Source organism: Ambystoma mexicanum, chromosome 12 (assembly GCF_040938575.1).
Source record: "Ambystoma mexicanum isolate Mex_15411 chromosome 12, UKY_AmexF1_1, whole genome shotgun sequence".
NCBI classification, from domain to species: domain Eukaryota; kingdom Metazoa; phylum Chordata; class Amphibia; order Caudata; family Ambystomatidae; genus Ambystoma; species Ambystoma mexicanum.
The window spans coordinates 68,881,903-68,898,541 of record NC_090936.1 but is presented as its reverse complement, the minus strand read 5'-3'; the positions used below and the strand labels follow the sequence as shown (position 1 = coordinate 68,898,541).

Genomic DNA, 16,639 nt, shown 5'->3' with positions numbered 1-16,639 from the left:
TGCGGAGGTCCCCATGCAACAACTCACTGGATGCCCGGACCTCCGCCCTAGTTGCCTGCATCTCAGCTGAGAGCGTACAGGTGAGACGCTCCAGCTGCTGTTCTGTCCTTCGATTTGTTGAAGCCCCAAGCTCAACAAGAGTCGTCCTGAGGTGAAGGAGCTCCTGCCTCATGGCTTCCCTGTGGCCCTGGGACTCTATGGAGATGGCTTCCTGCAGAGTCGCCAGTGCCGCCCGCCTGTCCCTGTTGGACGCCAACATGTCCTCCCTGTGTGACTGGCAGATGGAGTCGGTTGCCTGCTGTAGTCGCTCCATCAGCCTTTCGGGGGGGACAATGGAAGTGGCCACCCTATCCATGGCCTGAGCCATCATCTCTGATGATGCTGCCTGTTGGGTTGCCATACCGTAAATGGATTGCTCCCATGCGGTATTGCCAGGTGGCGTACGGCCACCACGTCGGCGGGCACCACACCTGTCTGGGGCAAGGCGAACGCGCCTTGCTGTGCCGGCACTGCCTGAGGCTGCAGGACTGCATTACCCCTCTGATCTGCTGGCCCAGGAACAGGATCAGATGTCGCGGAGTGTGACCCTGCATCCGTAACCACCAAAGGCGTAGCTGCCAACACTGACATCCCCATTGAGGGTTCTGACCCTGGTGCAGGTGGGTGGGACAGAACAGAATCCCTCCCAGGAACACTCACCTGCGACGGCACGTAGGTCTCATCATCCGAATCAACACCCGAGTACAGCTCGGGGGAGGTACAGCCAGAGACACCCCTTGAGAGCACGACCTGCAGCAGTTGTGGGTTCTCACCCACCACCACACCACGTCCCTCACTGGTGGTCGGTCGGCCCTCGGACCCCTCCTGGGTCTGCACCATCTCCACAACCCCAGCAGTATCAGGTGCGTCTTCCCCTGCAAAGACATAAAAGAAAACAAATGGAAACAGGCATTAGCACCATGGCACACAATGAGGGCTGAGAAGCAAGACAACCAGTACTTGATTGACACATGTCCCACATGACTAAAACCCTCCCATGCATGCACCCTCACTGCGTATGAAGGGCAGGCAAATGGCACACACTGATGACACCAAGATGGAAGATGAACACATTTTCTGCATGCTGCCTGGCAGTGGCATCACACATTGGCCTGTGATTGCCAGGTGAAATACACATGCCATCACACAGATGGCATGTACCATTGCTATTGAGTGAAGATGGAGAGGAGGGCAGCACTTATTCATTCAGTCCAGTTCCCGCATGTAATAGCTTTTCTAATTCAAACAGGTCTGATTTTTCACCTGGAGCTGCCAGTCCAAAATCGTCCGATTGCACAGGGACATGTGTGAACAAATGATATCCAGGTAACAAAGTCACTCCACTTTACCATAGCCATGTCAGACATGTCACTACAGGACTGAGAAATGCCTAGTAAAAGTGGTGGAATGCAAACAATCTGCCTGAATGAACAGAGAAAAATAAGCAACAATGTTGTGGCAAGGTGACACTTCAAGGGCAACTGGCGTGCTGTTGGCCTAGATGTCTACTGTTGGCAGAAGGGATACTGCTATGGCCAAATGCTGCTGCGCAGGATGTATTGCATGAAGCACATGGGTGACCCAAACGACTCAGGCGCACACACCCTCACCTGGCACACAAACAGAAGCCCTCACACACACACCATGCACATGGATGACACACACATGCATGTGCACTCACCGGACAATGCCTCATAATCAGGCAGATCTCCCAGGATGTAATCAGGCCTTGGATCTGTTCCTCCGTGACGTAGGTCCCAGCGACTGACTCATGTGGAGTGAGTTACATGTCTTCTACTGGAGACCCACCTCCAGTCACTAGAGTTGCGGCATGACTTGAGGCCAGCTTATTCTTTGCCCTGCGCTTTAGGTCATTCCAGCGCTTATAGCAATCATTGGCTGTGCGCCTCACGATTCCAAGGGCACGTACGATGTCCGCAACGGTCTGCCAGTGTGCCTAGCGTTGTGCAGGTGTGGTCTTGGATCCTGCAACAATGACCATCTCGTTATCATGTCCGGACACATACTCGACAAGTGCATTCAGTTCGGCATCCGTGAAGCTGGGCTTCCTCGACAGGCCGGACTGTGTAGCCGTGTCTAGGGCATCAGCCTGTGCCGGACGAGCACTCTTCCTCTTCCGCTTGGAAGGTGGTGGTGATCCTGAGTGTCCTGCGCCGCTCTGGACACTAGGGGCAGGAGCCCTGGTGGACTCTGTATCAGGAGTGTGGGATTGCACACTCAGCATGGGAGTTGGTGCAGGCATTGGCTCAAGTGTAATGGTGTCAGGGGGAATGTCAGCAGGATGGACTAGGACCGACACTGTCCTGGCTGGGTGTGTGAGAGCTGGGGTGGATGGAGCCGCAGCTGCCCCTGCACCCTCTCCACCCTGCCTACTTGGGGCAGCAGATGACCTTGCTGCCCCAGATCCACGTGACCTGATTACATCAACGTGCACCAGCGCACGTGTCATAGGCCTGCTGACCTGGAAGTCAGCCATGGAGTCAGCCAGGTCTGGTGCCACAATGGGCTGGTCCAACAAGGGCTGAGAATGGATGGTGTCAGCCACATCAGCCTCAACCAGAGGGAGGGGGGGATTATGGGTGCCCTTGACTGGTCCTCCACACATGGGGGGACAGGGTCACCCTGCAAGTAACGACCACGTCCCCTACCGGATCCACCACGGCCACCACTTGTGGCTCGTCCACCTTTGCCACCCTTACGGAATCCTCGCCTCCCAACCATGGCACTGATGTTAATGTGCGTATGGGAGTGGCTGTAAACTATTGTCCTGGGCAATTGGGGGTCAAAGGGGTTGGGTACCAGATGGTAATTGTACCCTAGTGCTCTAGCAAGGCTGAATGTGACCCCTGGGGAAAGATGACAGGTCACGCAACGCACAGGAAGCCCAAAAAAGGGAGATGACGTGCACGCAAACCCTCCTAGACCACGTGTGCGGAAAAAAAACCTGCACTACGCTGTGGCACCCAGTAACACAAGAATGAACGTATGCGTGTCACACGCAGCCTAGAATGACCTCTGAAGGGGTAGGCTACACACGGGGCAAGCACAGATGTTAGATATGTGCGCGACTCACCGTCTGCCAGGAAAAAGAGCGTGAAAAAGTAGCACGTTTGGTTGGCAACACCCCCGCCAAAAGAAGATTTGTACGCTGTCTGAGGAGACAGGACAACAGTAGAAGGGAGCACTGTTTGAGGGAACAGGCCCAGGAAAACCAGAAAAAGAGAAAAAGCTGTCAGAGGTAACAGGGAGTACGAACTTGAAACGCCGTGAAGTAAATCGCGTGTGAACCGACAAGAAGTACAGAATTCACCCACTCGCTCTCCACGAAAAGCACGTACAAGGAAATGGTGTTCTACACGTACCTTTTATGCAGGCCCACACGTCCAGCGTCACTTACGCGGCGTGTACGCGCTAGGGCCATTTCCACCAATTACACGCTTTGTCACTTCTGCGTGTAGGGCCATTTCCACCAATTACACGCTTTGACACTCGGACGTGTCTTTCATTTTTTTAACACGCAACATTTCCAACGTGTGCCCTATTCAACGTGCACGTGACTTCATAGATGCGCATACGCTGGTGGCCTTTGGGCCAATGAATGTACAGTGTGCTGACGCGTTTACGCGCTAAGGGCCTTTCCTCGAATTACACGCAGACGTGTTGGATTTTCACGTGCAAAATCACTCCGTATCAAGCTGCCACGCGTTCACACACGGAAGACCACGCTCCTGCCCAGAAGGCCGAATTACTGCCCCCCAGAGCCCTGAGCACGCTCCCACCTGCCATCTGCTGCTGCCTGACTGCCTGCTGCCCACGTGCCCTGCCATTTGCTGCCTGCACATCAGCCAGGGGTGCTGTTGCTGTGACCACCCCTGTTGGAACCGAAGACTCACGACTGCTTTTCCATCGCCCCACAGCCCAGCCCCAGGACCCAGTTGCCCACCCACTCCTGCCTCTGGGGTTGCCATGTCGGGCACTGCAACATCTGGCACCAGTGGCAACCCCCGGCCAAGGAGGCAGAGGGGCACCAGCTTCACTGCCACCGAAGTTTGTGTCCTGGTGGAGCATGTCCTGGGGCAGTATGATGCCCTCTTCGGAAGGTTGCGCGCCGACAAGGAAGGACGGACTCGGATCTGGATGGACATCGTGACTGCCATCAACGCGGAGGAGGTGGCAGTCCGCGACTACGAACGTGTCAGGAAGCGCTGGGAGGACTTCAGGTCCAGGACCCTCAACAAGGCCCGGCGCCTCCTGAAGGCAGCGGATGCTAAGGGGCGCCGGGGCCACTTGTCGGAAGATCAGATGAGGGTCCTGGAACGCATATCCCCAGCACTCCACATCCAGGTCCTTGAGAAGCAGACCCGTATGGAGTCGAGCGGTAAGTGTACATGCATACTGATTGTAAGCTGTGCGTGTGGTGGTGTGCCAGGAGTGTGCAGGTTGAACATGTATTTTTATGTGGCCAAGTAGGGGGGGTTGTCAGGGCCGTGAGGGTGACACATGCGAGGGGTCTCATGTGTGACACATGGATGGTGCTTGTGTGTGTGGGCTTGCATGGCACAGGATGTGGAGGAATGATTGTCAGGTGTGACATGGATGTCGATCAAAACACTGCGACAGTTGGCGGAGGTGTACACATGCATGCAAGTTTGGTGTTGTGTGTGCATGTGTAGTGTACTCCCTATGTTGCATGTGATGTGTGGATGACCTTTGGCTGCTCATGCTGTTGTATGTGAATGGATGGTGCTGGCTGTTGCAATATGGCTGTGGTATGGCTCATGTGTGCAAGTTGAAATGACATGTGTGTTGGGGATTGTGATGCCATGTCTGAGGTTTACCAATGCCACTCATGTATAACTGTCATGTGTGTATGAGTCCATTTTACAGTGCCCTGATGCCTGTGTTTTCTTTCTCCCTGTCTGCAGCGTCAACTGATGAAGAGGGCGGAGAAGGTGCTGTGGAGCACAGCGGCAGGGGTCGCACCACCAGCCGGAGACGCAAGGCCCGGATCCCCTCCCAGGTTCTGATCTCGTCGGGGAGTGAGGAGTCCGGTGCCGCGTCCCAGGCCGCAGCTGCCGAGGGGAGGTCCAAGAGGCGGAGGTTGAAGTTGGACTCCTCGGCAGCAGAAGGGGCAGCTGGGACCCCACAGGGCCCAACGGAGGAAGATGGCACGGAGTCATCCAGGTTGGTGGGGGGTTTGGTGGAGGAGGAGGCCGTGCAAGCGACAGTGGCGGGGTCTGGAGGTGGGGATTCCACTGGTGCTAGTGGTGCAGTGCAGGATCAGGGACAGGAGGCTGCACAGGCCGCCGCGGAGGTGCCTGTGTGCAATCCAGTCCCTGCTCCTGTCACTGCATCATCTTGCACCAGCGGGGATGCCTACCTCCAGACCCGTTCTCAGGGAGAGGATTGGTTTACAACACCTGGCCTTCCTCTCCCTGCGGATGTGGCAATCCTGCACCAGGTTGAGCCTGTCCAGGGTGGGGTGGCGTTGCGTCAACGGGCCATGCGAGCTGACCTGCAGTCTTTTCGTGATGAGTCTGCACGTCTTCTCGCATGGCTTGTTGACCGCGTTGACCCACTGGGACAGCTCACCAGGACTGGATTCCTCCGTTTCCTGGACCTTGTTCCGACCCCCTTCTCCACAGAACCCCCTATGCCCCAGTCGTCCTCCATGCCATCTTCCCACCCATGTGTCACCTGGGTGCCCTGTGGAGCTGCCTCCGACCGTGCGGCCAGGCTGGTGGACAACAGATCCCTGCCACAGTCGGCTGCACAGGCCGCCGCGGAGGTGCCTGTGTGCAATCCAGTCCCTGCTCCTGTCACTGCATCATCTTGCACCAGCGGGGATGCCTACCTCCAGACCCGTTCTCAGGGAGAGGATTGGTTTACAACACCTGGCCTTCCTCTCCCTGCGGATGTGGCAATCCTGCACCAGGTTGAGCCTGTCCAGGGTGGGGTGGCGTTGCGTCAACGGGCCATGCGAGCTGACCTGCAGTCTTTTCGTGATGAGTCTGCACGTCTTCTCGCATGGCTTGTTGACCGCGTTGACCCACTGGGACAGCTCACCAGGACTGGATTCCTCCGTTTCCTGGACCTTGTTCCGACCCCCTTCTCCACAGAACCCCCTATGCCCCAGTCGTCCTCCATGCCATCTTCCCACCCATGTGTCACCTGGGTGCCCTGTGGAGCTGCCTCCGACCGTGCGGCCAGGCTGGTGGACAACAGATCCCTGCCACAGTCGGGAGTCGGACGTCCAGCAGGGGTGGCCAAATCAACGACTGCACCCCAGCTGGAGTAGGATGTGCAGGCACCATCGGACAGGGCAGATGGACAGCAGCAGCTGCAGCAGCAGGAGGCTGTAGGTGGGAGCCACGATAGCTCGGGCCCTTCAACATCGGAGGGGCAGGCATCGGCCGGAGGGCAGGAGGACCCTGGACGGGAAGTGTCTTCGGTGTGGCAGCGGTTGGGCCACGCCATAGATGCGGAGCGGCGGCGGGCAGAGGAGGCGTGGCTCACAATGGTCAGGGCGGAGAACTCCATGCGGAGGGCCCTGAGGCGGGCCGAGTGCCTCGAGGCAATCCGCAGGGAGTTGGAGGTGAACATGTCGGCGTCCCTGCGGACCCTCGGGGCCATGGAACAGGACCACCTCCGGGACATAGACGAGGAGTTCGATGATGCCCTGGCCCGGAACACCACTAAGTGAGCCGCTGGACTGACCCGCCGCCATTGTATATAGTTATTTAGTGATAGGTTTCCTTTATAGTTTATTTTTATTTGGAGTCGACAGACACTACTCCACCTTTTGTATATAGTTCCATTTTAGGTTTTTAGGTTTTTTGGTAGGTTTCATTTCTTCTCTTGGGATGATGGACCCTGAATACTTTGTACATAGTTGGACTTTGGATTTGGATATTTTTTTTACTATGAATCTTTTTCCCCATGGAGCAATGGTTTTCTATTTCTTTTTTACCTTCATTTCCTTTTCATGGACTTGAACTTTGGAAGAAATTTTTTGGGATTATCATTTATTGATTTTAATTTGAAAAGGGACCGCCAGCTTAATTTTGTTATTATTTTACTTGTGTATTTTGGTTAATTTTGATTGCCATTGCTGTTGTTTTTAATACATTATTTGGATTTTTTCATTCTTCAATGTGTGGTTTCATCTCATTGTTTTCATGCATGTCATGATATGGGTTTTCAGGTTCACTTGCAACCATTGTGTGTGTGTGAGACACATGTGTTGATTTACATTGTTTCCATTGGAGTAGTATCATGGGCACATGTAATACTTGGTTGTGTCTTTGGGCTGTGGTGGCTGGCCATGAGGCACATGCTTGAGGATTGTCGGGGCCTGTGGGCAGGGGGACATGAGTGGGGGCCTGGTGGAGGCTGCCCCTGGTGGCTGGGGGGTGGGGGTGATAGGGGACATGAGTGGGGGCCTGGTGGAGGCTGCCACTGCACTGCTGGGGGGTGGGGGTGGTGGGAGACATGAGTGGGGGCCTGGTGGAGGGTGCCCCACACTGCTGGGGGGTGGGGTGGTGGGAGACATGAGTGGGGGCCTGGTGGAGGCTGGGGGGTGGGGGTGGTGGGAGACATGAGTGGGGGCCTGGTGGAGGCTGCCCCTGCACTGCTGGGGGGTGGGGGTGGTGGGAGACATGAGTGGGGGCCTGGTGGAGGCTGCCCCTGGTGGCTGGGGGGTGGGGGTGATGGGAGACATGAGTGGGGGCCTGGTGGAGGCTGCCCCTGCACTGCTGGGGGGTGGGGGTGGTGGAGACATGGGTGGGGGCCTGGTGGAGGGTGCCCCACAGTGCTGGGGGGTGGGTGGGAGACATGAGTGGGGGCCTGGTGGAGGGTGCCCCTCAGTCACGGGGGGGGGGTGGGGGGTGTTAGACATGAGTGGGGGCCTGGTGGAGGCTGCCCCTGCACTGCTAGGGGGTGGGGGTGATAGGGGACATGAGTGGGGGCCTGGTGGAGGGTGCCCCTCAGTGCTGGGGGTGGGGGTGATAGGGGACATGAGTGGGGGCCTGGTGGTGGCTGCCCCTGCACTGCTGGGCGGTGGGGGTGGTGGGAGATATGAGTGGGGGCCTGGTGGAGGCTGCCCCACACTGCTGGGGGGGTGGGGGTGGTGGGAGACATGAGTGGGGGCCTGGTGCTGGTGGAGGGTGCCCCTGGGGGGTGGGGGTGGTGGGAGACATGAGTGGGGGCCTGGTGGAGGCTGCCCCTGCACTGCTGGGGGGTGGGGGTGGTGGGAAACATGAGTGGGGGCCTGGTGGAGGCTGCCCCTGGTGGCTGGGGGGTGAGGGTGGTGGGAGACATGAGTGGGGGCCTGGTGGAGGCTGCCCCTGCACTGCTCGGGGGTGGGGGCGGTGGGAGACATGAGTGGGGGCCTGGTGGAGGCTGCCCCTGGGGGGTGGGGTGGTGGGAGACATGAGTGGGGGCCTGGTGGAGGGTGCCCCTGCACTGCTGGGGGGTGGGGGTGGTGGGAGACATGAGTGGGGGCCTGGTGGAGGCTGCCCCTGGTGGCTGGGGGGTGGGGGTGGTGGGAGACATGAGTGGGGGCCTGGTGGAGGCTGCCCCTGCACTGCTGGGGGGTGGGGGTGGTGGGAGACATGAGTGGGGGCCTGGTGGAGGCTGCCCCTGGTGGCTGGGGGGTGGGGGTGGTGGGAGACATGAGTGGGGGCCTGGTGGAGGGTGCCCCTGGTGGCTGGGGGGTGGGGGTGGTGGGAGACATGGGTGGGAGCCTGGTGGAGGCTACCCCACACTGCTGGGGGGGTGGGGGTGGTGGGAGACATGAGTGGAGGCCTGGTGGAGGGTGCCCCTGGATGCTGGGGGGTGGGGGTGGTGGGAGCCATGAGTGGGGGCCTGGTGGAGGCTGCCCCTGGTGGCTGGGGGGTGGGGGTGGTGGGAGACATGAGTGGGGGCCTGGTGGAGGCTGCCCCACACTGCTGGGGGGGTGGGGGTGGTGGGAGACATGAGTGGGGGCCTGGTGGAGGGTGCCCCTGGATGCTGGGGGTGGGGGGTGGTGGGAGACATGAGTGGGGGCCTGGTGGAGGCTGCCCCTGCACTGCTGGGGGTGGGGTGGTGGGAGACATGTGTGGGGGCCTGGTGGAGGCTGCCCCTGGATGCTGGGTGATGGGGTGGTGGGAGACATGAGTGGGGGCCTGGTGGAGACTGCCCCTGCACTGCTGGGGGGTGGGGGTGATAGGGGACATGAGTGGGTGCCTGGTGGAGGCTGCCCCTGGTGGCTGGGGGGTGGGGGTGATAGGGGACATGAGTGGGGGCCTGCTGGAGGGTGCCCCATGACTGCTGGGGGGTGGGGGTGCAAGGGGACATGAGTGGGGGCCTGGTGGAGGCTGCCCCATGACTGCTGGGGGGTGGGGGTGCAAGGGGACATGAGTGGGGGCCTGGTGGAGGCTGCCCATGGTGGCTGGGGGGTGGGGGTGGGGGTGATAGGGGACATGAGTGGGTGCCTGGTGAAGGCTGCCCCTGGTGGCTGGGGGGTGGGGGCGATAGGGGGCATGAGTGGGGGCCTGGTGGAGGGTGCCTCATGACTGCTGGGGGTGCAAGGGGACATGAGTGGGGGCCTGGTGGAGGCTGCCCCATGACTGCTGGGGGGTGGGGTTGCAAGGGGACATGAGTGGGGGCCTGGTGGAGGGTGGCCCACAGTGCTGGGGGGTGGGGGTGCTGGGGGACATGAGCAGGTGTGCAGGGTAGTCCCCTGTTTTGTGGGCTGCCTGCAGGGGTCGTGGAGGGTGTACAGGGAACACCTGTGAGGACCCACCCAGCCTAATCGCATGTGTAACTTCCCGCGCACCCCTATAATACACGTACCCAGCTAAATCGCGTGTGATAATTCCCGCGCACCCCTGTAATACACGTACCTGGCCAAATCACGTGTGATAATTCCCGCGCACCCCTGTAATACACGTACCCAGCCAAATCGCGTGTAAAACTTCCCGCGTACCCCTGTAATACACGTACCCAGCCAAATCGCGTGTGATAATTCCCGCGTACCCCTGTAATACACGTACCCTGGCTAATCGCGTGTAAAACTTCATGCGTACCCCTGTAATACACGTACCCTGGCCAATCGCGTGTAAAACTTCCCGTGTACCCCTGTAATACACGTACCCTGGCTAATCGCGTGTAAAACTTCCCGCGTACCCCTGATATAAACGTTACCCGCTTTGCGTTCCTTGTTTGGCAGCCCTGTAAACTGGTCCAGGGTTAGCGCAGCCCTTTGCGATGATTTAGCGATTTTGATGGCTTATCCATGCGCGAGGGCGTTCTTGGGGGCGTTACTGGCGCTGCTGCAGGGTCGCTGCGATACTCTGCGCCACGGCTGGTTTGGGAGCCTAAAATCCATGAATACGCTGTGCGCGGAAATCGGTTTTAGCGCACGCGCCTGGCACAGACAATCGCACGCGGACACTCTGCGCCAGCCGCTTGCGACACTTTTCTGCGAAATTCTATGAATTACCCTGTGTGTCTCATTCATTTTCAGTCATTCGCATTCGCACTCGCTTCAGCAACCTATCACAAACATTTTTTTAGAAAAATGGTATATACATAAGAAAACAGTCATGTATCTGTTGCATCTTCGAGCATTCGTAATTTATAAAGAGAACTCCCCATCAATTTGGGGTAACACAAAAGTCTGTATTATATGGTTCCAACAGATTCTCACGTCGACACGTGTTTCAGTTGCTCTCCACAAGCATCACCAATAGTGCTCTCTATGTATGGCAACCTTCTTCAGGACAAATAACCAATTTTCTTGTGCATATATTGGCATGAGCCACACCATCTCTTGTCCAAGGGGCAAAAGAGGTGAAGGATGTGATTTTTTTCAATTTTCAACACATCTTAAATGAAATCCTGAGGGTACTTGTCCTCTTCCTCAAAGCAGGAGTCACAGCATATCGCACCATCCGTCTGAATTGGTCAGTGCGCAATATTCATCTGATAAATACAAACCAAGTTAAAAAAACCTTTTATGTATCCCGCTACCCTTTTTTCTGTCTACTAGTCCACCCCTTCCTGTTGTTTTCTGACACATGATTGCCAGCCACCCCAACCCAAAGCACCCCTGCTGCACTGTATAAACAAGCAGTATATACACCCTGTGACAACACAACCCTACCTTTTTAGGGTGCGTACATGTGTCCTAAGTGCACTCAAGGAGTTCATGTTGGCTTTTCATTTAGAATTACCACGAAGAGGAGCAGAGGTAACACAAGTAACACACCGAGGTGTGTAATTCAACAAGGGTTTATTTGGGTAAGTTACCGTTTTGGAACCAAAATAAGAAAAGAGTAACATACAGCTTCAAAACAGGACATATTTTCCTCTAGTTTAACAGTTTCAGTATTTACTATGCAAATCACACTTTGAGTTGTTCTCTTGGAGAAGTTGATCAATTCAGAGTGACTCCCAGTCATGGGGCTTTTACGTGTCACTGCACTTCTTTCTTGTCTAATTTGTAGACTCTCTTTTATCATTCTTCATACATGTAGTTTCCCTTTCCAGGGTCTCTGGGGCCCACATATGCCGGCAAACTAGGTCGGCTCACCAGTACAAGCTGGGATAAAGATGCTTGTACCTTCCTTTATTAGAATCCTGGCTCTTTTCTGACAAATCAGTTTTAGATTACCAGCATGCAAAGAAGCACTGGGATTAGTGGTTTATCAAAAAATATATAACATTTATTTATCGTACATTTTTCTAAAAAGCCGTGGCATATCGTTTATAGCAAGGACTGTACTGTGTAGTACACACAGGAATTAAACATTGTGAGGGGCCAGCAATGCGAGGCGCAGAACTGATGATTGTTCAAAACATGGCATTTTATTAAAGTAGAAATTAAATAAAATGCCTCACCATCCCCACTCTGCTGAGGATTTCCCTGCCTAACCAAAGCTAAAGGGAAACACTCTAACACAGGATATCCGGCCCTCACAGTAAACATCAAATACACAAGGAAAATATATGGCAATTCAAATAATGAGTCCCTTCCTCAGGAGTCAAAGTACATTCTGCTCCAATGTTCAATCAAAGAAAGAGATCAGGAAATTATTTCAGGTAAGATAGGCTCAGTTCAGTTCTTGAAGTTTCAATGTCACAGTAAAGTTTTGCTAACCAAAGTTCCAACAATAGCAAAACTTTTCTCCTTGATAAAATATGGACTTTCCACTTCCTCAGACCAGCACCAATGTTAATCCCAGCTACAATGCTTTGCCACCACTTCTAATAATCCAGGAAGATTTGCCACAGTTCACAGAAATACAACTTCTACCATTGGCCATTAAACATAGGACTTGGTTAACAGTAAGGATGTCATTTGTTACAGAATTAGGATTCGCAATAGGTATATTTGTCAGGATGATTTCACAGTGTTGCTGCTTCTACTTCAACAACTTCACTTCTACTCCAATTTACCATGAGAGCAGTCCCCTTTTGTCATATAACACTCCACTTTGTTTAGGATACTGAAATGGTACTTATACGGACAACCAGATATACCACTACAGCTTCAGTGCTTTGGACTACTAACTACCACAACTTCAGTAATTTGTGATTCAAGACAGGTTTTGACAAGATTCACTTTAAAGAACTTCAAAACCTTCACACAGACAAGACACTCTTCCTCTGAATATATCTCTTCAAAAAGGGCAGCCTCTTTGCCTTTCGTGTCTGTTTGCCACCATAACAACCTAGGTTTACCTTTATGACCCACTTCTCTCTCTCTGTCTTCCAATATCTTAGGTAATATAACTTGTGTACACTTCAACTAGTCTTTACAAGCAGCAAGTTTCCCTTCCCCAACTTTTCTTGCATATCTTTGCCAACTATTAGCCCAAGTAAATACTCAGAAGCCTTGGTGCCACTTTCTTGGCTTCAGGTAATGCTTGCACACTTGTATCTTAGATAAGATTTAACTGTTATTGGACACACAATAATAGATTGTTTTTTGATTCTGAGAAAGGTGTGTTTTACTCTTAGTATGGGGAGTCGCTTGGCTTGGACAATGCTTGCTCTTCTCTTCAGTTTCACAAACACTGTTTAAGTGCTTAAATTCTGTTGTAGGAAATGAATGCCTGTGTAAAATAAAGTATAGAGTTCAGTCTTCCTTCGGAAAGCACAATTAGGCACACCCGACCACTCCTTTTTGTAGTTTTGAAAGATTAATGTTTTAACAATGGTCTTGGCAATGTTAAATGTTCAGCAATGGCCTTTTCGCAATGTTCACTCTTCATAATTGGAGACATGCAACCACTTCTTCATAAGGCTTACAGCCTTTTAAGTGTTTAACTATGGTCTTTCGCAGCGTTTGCTCTTCACACGAGTAAATGGGAATTACCCGATACACACAAGTGCTACAATTAGCATTTCTCCCTTATTAATGCTTCAACTTGCTTCCGACTATACGCGAGTGAATAGGAGACTGGATACTGTTGCCGGCCTGCTCGTGCAAGGAATCAAAACACCAGGTTTCACTCATCGGCTTCTGTAGTCCTTGTTCCACGACTTCTGCCACAACTTCTACTGCTTCTGGCTTCACAGGGCCCCCACCCTTCCTTGCTGAAGGTGTCTCCAGTCCAGCCACTCACTTAAGGAGCATCTCCCTCTCCTGAGACCCACATCCTGACAACAGCTTCTCGCTTTCCACACGTTCTCTGCACAGCAACCACACCAATCAGCCTCAGATGGGGAAAGACAACCTTCCTGCACGCCTTCCACTGAGTAGCCTCTGCACTTCTGAGTTTGGGGGAACAGGACCCTCTCAGAACAAGCAGGTGAAATCTGCTGTACTCACATTCTGTTGTCTCTCTGTTTCTCCCACTTCTGCTTGGTTTGCCAACTCTGTGCTATCTTCTCTCTACCTCTGCTACTACAGCACGCACTCCAGTCACAGTTCCAGCTCCTTCTGATTGCATGCACCTCAGGGGGTCTTTTTTCTCTCCCAGGTCCCTTTAGGTGTGGGTTGTTAGGCTTAATTGCCTGACTACCGCTACAACATACCTCTTCAGCCCTCCTCCTCGTCCCAGTACTTATGGGATTATGGGACTCGTAGTCCCCAACAACAAAGTTAGTTCTGTTAACTTCTGCTGTTTGGCAAACAGCCATCAAAAGTGTGTGATTACAGGAAATTTAAACAGTGGGGTTTCCCCAGTCTTCCTGGTATGCCCCCCCCCATGTGATCCTCCCGCAGTTCACCACCGCCAGGGTCAGGATCAGGAAGTGTCTGCCTTTCCCTAGCCACATGAGAAGGGTCCCAGGCAAGGTGTCTGCAAGGAATCATCACAACATGAATAGAAATAATTCACTGATGCCTGATATGATCATTCAATAGTGATAGTGAAAATAAAAGTACACATTGACTTAAACAATGTTGGAACCACCATCACCACCCTACACAACAATGTAAGTGTAAACACATTGGGCCTCATTACGAGTCCGGCGGTAACCGAGGAGGTAAAACCACCTGGTTACTGCTGGACTTGTATTACCATTCTGCCTCCGTGACTCCCGGAAATACCAGGGCATTACGACCCTGGTGTCCCCGGAATTCCGCAGGCGGAATTCGGGTAATCCCCATTCCCGTTGATTCCCATAGGACTCAATGGGAATGGGGCAGTGGAAACACCGGCACCATCTCATGATGGTGCTGGTGTTTCCACGTCCGCCTGCAGGTGGGCGGTGTTAAACCCGCCAGGTCAGACTTGGCGGGAACATCACCTCCCGCCTGCAGGAGTCGGGGATCGGGCGATCCGGAATTAACAGTGGCGGCGGGTTTACCGCCTCTGTTAATTCCGGACCGCCCGACCTGTAATGAGGCCTATGGTGTTTCGGCCAGTAGGCTGTCCTAATGAAAGCCACTTTTATTGAAGAAGGGATATAAATATCCACTCAAAACTGGCCGAAACACAATGTGCTGTAAAGCCTGAGCATCCGGGGTCCCCATTGGTATAGATATTATCTTTTCCTCCTTCCGGGCTCCTCCTTCAGCTACCTCTCCGAAACTATGCGCACTTCCTCCCACTACCTCTTCACAACTTCTAATAATTTACACCCAGTCTCTTTTCCAATGTTCTCTCCTTCTTCTGCCTCCAGCCAACTCTTCCCTCACTTCTCCCACTTCTTCTCTCCATATGCCTTCTGCCTCCACTACCTGCTCTAGAGCGCTCTATAAATAAATAAAACAAATGAAACAATGATGTTTCTTATTGCTTATAAAGTTGCCCTAATGTGATAGATATTTGTGCATAATCATACATGCTGTATTTTTGGTAAAACAGGTAACGGACATGATGCTTCAGGACAAGCAATACCCTGCCTGGGGGAAGTCGGCAAGAGCATTTTGGAAAAAAGGAAACACAAGAATCATTTTATTCTGGTAGGTTTCTTTACAATTTCTAAACCTGGCTTGTGAATGCAAAAGGGACGCCCATGTATGCATCTTCCAGTAGGACTTAAAGAATCGCTTCAGGTGTTCATTGGACCAACCATGTGGACATTAATACACATGTACTGTACAGTATTAAAGTGCATTCATATTTGAAATCAACTGGAGGCGTCAAGCTCTGCAACAGTAAGAGCACATTTTAAGGAGCTTTCAGAAATGTCGGTGTGGTTGAAATGTTGATAGATAGGGTGGGAGTAGCCTGTGAGGGTTCTTGCAATAGGGACTCCACTAGTTGATACCCAGAGAGGTCGACTTTTGTATAGCTCAAGGGGTCTTGGGTTCGGTGGTCCTGGTGGTTTATCCAGATATGAACGTCTTTGATTTTCTCTCACCCCTTTCTAGTTTCTGCTTGAAACTGTTGTGTATTGGCTGTGGACTTAAGCTTAAGGACAAGCTGTTGGGGATAAACAGAATCTCTTTGGTTAATTACCCTATTTGACAACGGTCAGGCATGTAGTCCCATTTTAAGGAACTTTTATTTCACCCTGTCAAATGTACATCAACCGGGTGCATTTTCTGTGTGATGGCCTCACCAATTAGGTCGTCTGCTAGAAGACCACAACCTTATATTAATGCGGGAGTTGGATAACAATCAGGGATCAAGGACATCAAGGCTGTTGCTGGAGTGTGACATTGCTTCTGCACAGTACCAGGCACGTTTTGTAGACTTAAAGATGCGCAAGGAGGCATTACACAAAAAGATTTATAATCCTATGGAGAGTGGTTATAGAAAACCAAGAGTGCTAGGGTATGTGATGTAGGATAGGATAGGCTGGCATTTCAAACAAACTGTGTGTACTGCATGTGCCTCATAATTGGTTTCAAGATCATTTGTTGACCAAAGGGGCCTATGATAGAAACTGATAACACAACCGCTCAACCTCTATATTCCATGGTTTTAAAGAATAGGCATTTAAATTGTGCGGCCTTATTAACAATGAACAGCTGCAGTGACGTTTTTTTATTTTTTGCGAGATGGTCTCAAGAATGTTTAAATAGTTGAATTGGTTTGAAAGTAACAATAATATACTTGCATAATTGTGCATGTTTTATTGTTTCACTTTGCAGCAAAGATGTTTTGTGTGAGCAAAGAATGTTGCATATGGACAT

The 16,639-nt window shown here is 52.9% G+C and overlaps 1 protein-coding gene across 3 annotated transcripts in view; it reads left to right on the top strand.

Moving 5' to 3' along the window:
* Positions 1-16,639, top strand: part of TMEM117 (transmembrane protein 117) — a 1,134,871-nt gene that overhangs the window by 847,064 nt on the left and 271,168 nt on the right. For all 3 annotated transcript variants that reach the window (XM_069628012.1, XM_069628014.1, XM_069628013.1), the window contains one exon: positions 15,363-15,460. In XM_069628012.1, coding sequence (XP_069484113.1) covers positions 15,363-15,460 — 98 coding nt within the window. The remainder of the gene's footprint in view (positions 1-15,362; positions 15,461-16,639) is intronic.